The following is a 6,535-nucleotide window of genomic DNA, read 5'->3' as shown; positions in this document are numbered from 1 at the left end:
TGTCAGCACACTCCAGCGCCATTTGAAACAGTGAATGTAAGACTTTACTGCAAAAGATGAAGGGCTTTTGCCCGAAACGTTGATTTCGCTGCTCGTTGGATGCTGCCTGAACTGCTGTGCTCTTCCAGCACCACTAATCCAGTATTTGATTTTCAGCATCTGCAGTCATTGTTTTTACCTTTACTGCAAAAGAGTTCGTCTTCCTCTCTTCTTTGCTGCTCCTTCAGTTACTGCTTGACATCCACCAGGGTCTTTGAAATGGGCTTTGGAATCCCTACAATGGGCTCTAGGGTTTCAATGTTGACAGTGTGTTGCTGGAAAAGCACAGCAGGTCAGGCAGCATCCGAGGAGCAGGAAAATTGACGTTTCCTGAAGAAGGGCTTATGCCCGAAACGTCGATTCTCCTGTTCCTTAGATGCTGCCTGACCTGCTGCGCTTTTCCAGCAACACATTTTCAGCTCGTTTCGGACAGGAGCCCTTCATCAGGAATGACGCTGGGAGCCTGGGGGGTGGCGAGATAAATGGGAGGGGTGTGGAGTTGGGGAGAAGGTAGCTGAGAGTGCAATAGGTGGATGGAGGTTTGGGTAAAGGTGAACCTATCACCTTTAGACTTGATATTTGACAATTCTTCAGGGTCATATTTGACTGGCTGGATCATTTTGCGTTATTTCCTTTTTTCACCCTTGTTCATTTCTGACATACGACTTCTGTTGTTCATTTAGAAACCTACAGTCCAAAGCAGTTTTTAAAAAGGCAAACAAGGTTCTATGCTAGAGTGGACGGCGGGATATTTTCAGGATAGTAACGTTTCATCGGTGGTCTTCGGTCAGGGTTTTATGATTTGAGAATTGTTTTGCTCTTCCACATAAAGTTGCCCGGCCGGTGAACTCTTTCCAGCTTTTTGTTTTACAAAACCAACAGCAGCACTGATTTTAAGGGGTGACAACTGAACAAGAATCAGAAATCACACTATTAGATATGGTTCCGGACGAATTGGGCCTTTAAGCACAAGAGGTGTTCGGAGAGCTAGATGCACGGCAGGTAATTGGATTTCAAAAACATGGAGGGACCAGGCGAGATCAGGAAAAGAAAACGACATCACTGAATAAGCAAGCAGCCAGTGGCGTGGCTGTGATTGAAACCCGGCCGTGATTTCTGAATGTAGCTGTCCTTTTCCAACTTCCTCACCCGCTGCCGCGATGGCCCATGCCGAAGTGGAATGCGCGGTTTCGATTTGGGGTATTTAAAGAAGTGACGAAGGCCTCCAGCTCCCACCCGTCGGGAGGTCTGAGGCGAACCGAGCAAGGTTTCCATAAAGCTGACAGGAATTGAAAGGGAGGACGCGATATCGAACAAGCGTGAAGCCCGCAAAGAGTTTTTTGGTGCAAACATTAGACAGTAAACCAGGAACGGGGAAGAGAGGAATAAAATTCAAGATCCTCACGCGCCGCCCTGAGTCCAAGCACCGAGCACACGCCCACCTGCTGGAAGTCTCGTTGACGCTGAGAATGCGCGAGACTCGAGCGACTCGAGTTTGAATCCCGCTCGCGGGCGGGGATGAGTGACCAGATTCGCGAGCGCAGCTGGCCGTCCGTGCACGCGCAAGCGTAGGCAAGAAACTCAGTTTCATTACTGTCGGAGGAGGTTTGCTCTTCTTTCTACCATCTCTTTCCGATCTCCGTCTTAATCCTTTTCCCCTCCCCACCTCCCCTCCCTCTATCGGTACTGAATTTGTCTAGGTTACACCCCCCCCCTCCCCACTCCCTCCTTCTCTCCCCCCCCCCCCCCCCCAACCCTCTTGTTCCCTTCCCGGACATGGCTAGCGAGAGTAGTCCGACGCCTGAATCTCCGCCACTGCCACCGACCGTTGAACAGGATCAGAGCTGTGGCCTATGCGGCAAAATGGAGAAATTGCTGCTCTGCGGGGGTTGCAAAAGATCGTTCTACTGCAGTAAAGAGCACCAGAAGATGGACTGGAAGAAACACAAGCAAGTCTGCAAAGAGGCGGCGAGACGACAGGGCGACGACACACGAAACGCTTCGGCGATCAGCAACCACCGTCCGGCGCGGCCACTGCCGAAGCCCGCTTCGGTCAACGGACAGCCGGCGGAGAAGAATGAAGAGGCGACAACTGCATCCCATCTGGTACCCGGGGCCGGCATCAGCTGCCGGAGTCACCGGGGCCAGCACGGATTGAGCGGCGGCAGCTCCCAGAAACTGGTTCAGGAGTACATCGTGCCGTGTATGAGCAAGCACGGAATCTGCGTGGTGGACAACTTCCTGGGAGAGGAGATGGGTGACAGTGTGCTGAGGGAGGTAAAGGAACTGCATCGGAGCGGCCAGTTCACTGATGGCCAGGTGGTCAACCAGAAAGGGGACTCCTCGAAGGACATCCGGGGCGACCAGATCACCTGGATGGACGGGAAGGAGCCTGGCTGCATGCAGATCGGGCTCTTAATGAACAGCATGGACGATCTGATCAGGCACTGCAACGGGAAACTTGGCAATTATAATATTAACGGCAGGACGAAAGTGAGTATGCCGAAGTCGACCGGATTTAAGGTCTTATATTGTCCTTTTTGTTCAATGAAACTTGAAGCTTAACTCTATCCTTTGCAGTAATGTGCTTATCGCGATTTTCTTTTTTTGTTTTTCAATTTTACTTTTAAAAAATAACTTATTAACTAATTACGAATACACTTAAGTCATTACTGCAGTTTAGCGAAATTGAAGCTTCTACCATGGGGCTACCTAGTCTTGATATTTTGTGACATGCAAGGTTTCTAACCACCTTCGTAAACTTTAGATTTTTACAGCTCAAACTCCTAGTGTAAATTATATTTAAACTTAGAGGTTCCCGACCACAAACTTCAGAAGTTGGTTGTAAAACAGAAATTGTAATCCACTATCCAAATCGCAATCGGACATTCAATTGTTGACATCTGTGCTTTCCGACGTGACCCTGAGGTGAATTTCTGACCTCATATCCACTCTATTGCATTGAATGCCAGCTTGCACCACTTTCATATTGCTTAGTTCAATTCTGCCTCATTCTCCTACTGGTGATACACAGACACAAGTTGTCCCTTCAAATTTATTTAACTGATTATTTATATATTTGATTATCTCACAACACCAGGTTATAGTCCAATAGGTTTACTTGGGATTTACCTGGTACCCATTCTCGTGATTAAATCTTTAAACAGCAGTCTAAGTTTGTTCAATATGTTGCAACAGTTGTATGACACTTTGATCTTTTACCATGATTTGGAAGTACCGGTGTTGGACTGGGGTGTACAAACTTAAAAATCACAAAACACCAGATTATAGTCCAACAGGTTTATTTAGAAGCACTAGCTTTCGGCTGCTCCTGGTTGTGGAGTACAAGATTGTAAGACACAGACTTTATAGCAAAAGTTTACAGTGTGTTGTAACTGAAATTATATATCGAAATAGAAGCAGTCTGAACATTGGGGCACAGACTGCCTCACACAGGACACCTCACTGACATGGCACCTATTGTTAAGAGATAATGTAACTTTAAAAAAAGTTCTGGGATTTACACATGGAAGAACTGAAACCATCATGGTCATTCTAAATGATGAGAAATTTAACAAACAATCCAGATCTTTTTCAATATATAATTTCAGTTACATCACACTGTAAACTTTTGCTATAAAGTCTGTGTCTTACGATCTTATACTGCACAACCACCTGATGAATGAACAACACTCTGAAAGCTATTGCTACCAAATAAACCTGCTGGACTATAACCAGGTGTTGTGATTTTTAATCTTTTACTATAAATTCTGTGTCCTATGATCCTGCCTCACTAGCAACCTGACTTAAGGAGCAGCATTCTGAAAGCTTGTACTTCCAAATAAACCTGTTGGACTATAACCTAGTACTGTGTAATTTTTAACTTTGTCCACCCAGTCCAACACCAGCACCTCTGCATTCTGTATTTGATGCTTTGGAGCCAGTCTAAAATTAAAGTACCATGGCGTTTAAGCAAGGTGTTTGTTTTTATGTGTTAGCCTCTTTGATTTTTACAACTAACCCTATAGTATGGAGTATATTTAAATTCAGGAATCACTGTGCAAATACTTTAGAAATTGGTTGAACAGCAGAGCTTCTAATCTTCTTTTTAATGGATTTCATCACTATTAGATATTATTTTTTACAATTCAAGTTTGGGGAGGCAATGGCCCAGTAGAGTTAATGCTTGACTATTAATCCAGGGAGACGGAATTTTATGTGGACCCAGGTTTGAAACCTGCTGTGGCAGGTGAAGGAATTTGAATTAAACTAAAATGGAAATTGAGTCTGATGATGATCATGAAACTGTTATAAGTTATTGGAAAACCCATCTGGTTCACTGTCCTTTTGAGAAAGAAACTGTGTTTCTTACCTGGTCCGACCCCTATGTAAATTCAGACCCACTGCAGTGTAATTGATTTACAACTGCCCTCTGGGCAATTAGGGATGGCCAATAAATGCTGTTTTAGCCAGTGATGCCCACGTTAAGTTAGATGACTTAAGAAAAATAATTACCCATTTGGAAGACTTCACATTCTCCTTCTTCCATAAGCTTCTACTCATTTAAAACTGTTTGCGCAAAATCTGTGTAGTATAACATTCTTTGAATGCCTCCATTTTGTAATAGCCATGCATTTTGATCCCTTCATTCCCTTATTCCTCCAATGTAAACATTCCTCTCCAACTCTGATTTTAGCTTAGTTCATTGGTTGTTGCCATTTTCCTAGGCCTCTGCCTATTGGGTGAAGATGTCTTGTGATATTAGATAGGAAAAAAATACTTTGAACTTCATTCTTTTAAATGACCTAGGGCAGGAGTCTATTGTGGATATATCCATTTCAAACAGGTATGCTGTTTTGGAAAATGTAGGGCGTGATGGATTCCCAGGGGAACGTAGCACGAACAGCCAAGTTTCTGGTATTGAGACTGGCTCTAATGCAGCGAGGGGTACGTTGGCTTCCAAGAGATCAATTGTGTTAGGGGATTCTGTAGTCAGAGGTACAGACAGATGTTTCTGTGGCCAGCAGAGAAAAAGCAGAATGGTGTGTTGTTTCCCTGGTGCCAGGATCAAGGTTGTCTCAGAGAGGGTGCAGAATGTTCTCACGGTGGAGAGGAGCCACCAGGAGGTCATTGTCCACATTGGAACCAATGACATTGGAAGGGAAAAGGTTGAGACTCTGAAGGGAGATTACAGAGAGTTAGGCAGAAATTTAAAAAGGAGATCCTCTAGGGTAGTAATATCTGGATTACTCCCAGTGCTACAGGCTAGTGAGGGCAGGGATAGGAGGATATAGCAGATGAATGCATGGCTGAGGAACTGGTGTATGGGAGAAAGATTCACATTTTTGGATCATTTGGAATCTCGTCTGGGGTAGAAGTGACCTGTACAAGAAGGACGGATTGCACCTAAATTGGAAGGGGACTAATATACTGGCAGGGAAATTTGCTAGAACTGCTTGGGAGGATTTAAACTAGTAAGGGGGGGGGGGGGACCCAGGGAGATAGTGAGGAAAGAGATCTATCTGAGATGGGTACAGCTGAGAACAGAAGTGAGTCAGGGCAGGCAGGGACAAGGTAGGACTAATAAATTAAACTGCATTTATTTCAATGCAAGGGGCCTAACAGGGAAGGCAGATGAACTCAGGGCATGGTTAGGAACATGGGACTCGGATATCATAGCAATTACAGAAACATGGCTCAGGGATGGGCAGGACTGGCAGCTTAATGTTCCAGGATACAAATGCTGCAGGATGGATAGAAAGGGAGGCAAGAGAGGAGGGGGAGTGGCCTTTTTGATAAGGGGTAGCATTACAGCTGTGCTGAGGGAGAATATACCCAGAAATACATCCAGGGAAGTTATTTAGGTGGAACTGAGAAATAAGAAAGGGATGATCACCTTACTGGGATTGTATTATAGACCCCCCCAATAGTCAGAGGGAAATTGAGAAACAAACTTGTAAGGAGAACTCAGCTATCTGTAAGAATAATAGGGTAGTTATGGTAGGGGATTTTAACTTTCCAAACATCGACTGGGACTGCCATAGTGTTTAGGGTTTAGATAGAGATGAATTTCTTAAGTGTGTACAAGACAATTTTCTGATTCAGTATGTGGATGTACCGACTAAAGAATGTGCAAAATTTGACCTACTGTTGGGAAATAAGACAGGGCAGGTGACTGAGGTGTCAGTGGGGAAGCATTTTGGGGCCAGCGACCTTAATTCTATTCGTTTTAAAATAGTGATGGAAAAGGATAACCAGGTCTAAAAGTTGAAGTTCTAAATTGGAGAAAGGCCAATTTTGACAGTATTAGGCAAGAACTTTAGAAAGCTGATCGGAGGCAGACGTTCGCAGGTAAGGGACAGATGGAAAATGGGAAGCCTTCAGAAATGAGATAACAAGAATCCAGAGAAAGTATATTCCTGTCAGGGTGAAAGGGAAGGCTGGTCGATATAGGGAATGCTGGATGACTAAAGAAATTGAGGGTTTGTTGAAGAAA

At 44.6% G+C, this 6,535-nt stretch overlaps 1 protein-coding gene across 2 annotated transcripts in view; it reads left to right on the top strand.

The window, feature by feature from the left end:
• Nucleotides 1-1,796: 1,796 nt before the first annotated feature.
• The window catches only part of egln1a (egl-9 family hypoxia-inducible factor 1a), a 100,555-nt gene continuing 95,816 nt past the window's right edge, over nt 1,797-6,535 (top strand). For both annotated transcript variants that reach the window (XM_072559594.1, XM_072559602.1), the window contains exon 1: nt 1,797-2,532. In XM_072559594.1, the coding sequence (XP_072415695.1) occupies nt 1,816-2,532 (717 nt within the window). In that variant the 5' untranslated portion in view covers nt 1,797-1,815. The remainder of the gene's footprint in view (nt 2,533-6,535) is intronic.

The sequence above is a fragment of the Chiloscyllium punctatum genome, chromosome 3 (genome assembly GCF_047496795.1).
Source record: "Chiloscyllium punctatum isolate Juve2018m chromosome 3, sChiPun1.3, whole genome shotgun sequence".
NCBI classification, from domain to species: Eukaryota; Metazoa; Chordata; class Chondrichthyes; order Orectolobiformes; family Hemiscylliidae; genus Chiloscyllium; species Chiloscyllium punctatum.
This window is presented reverse-complemented; position numbering and strand designations above follow the sequence as displayed.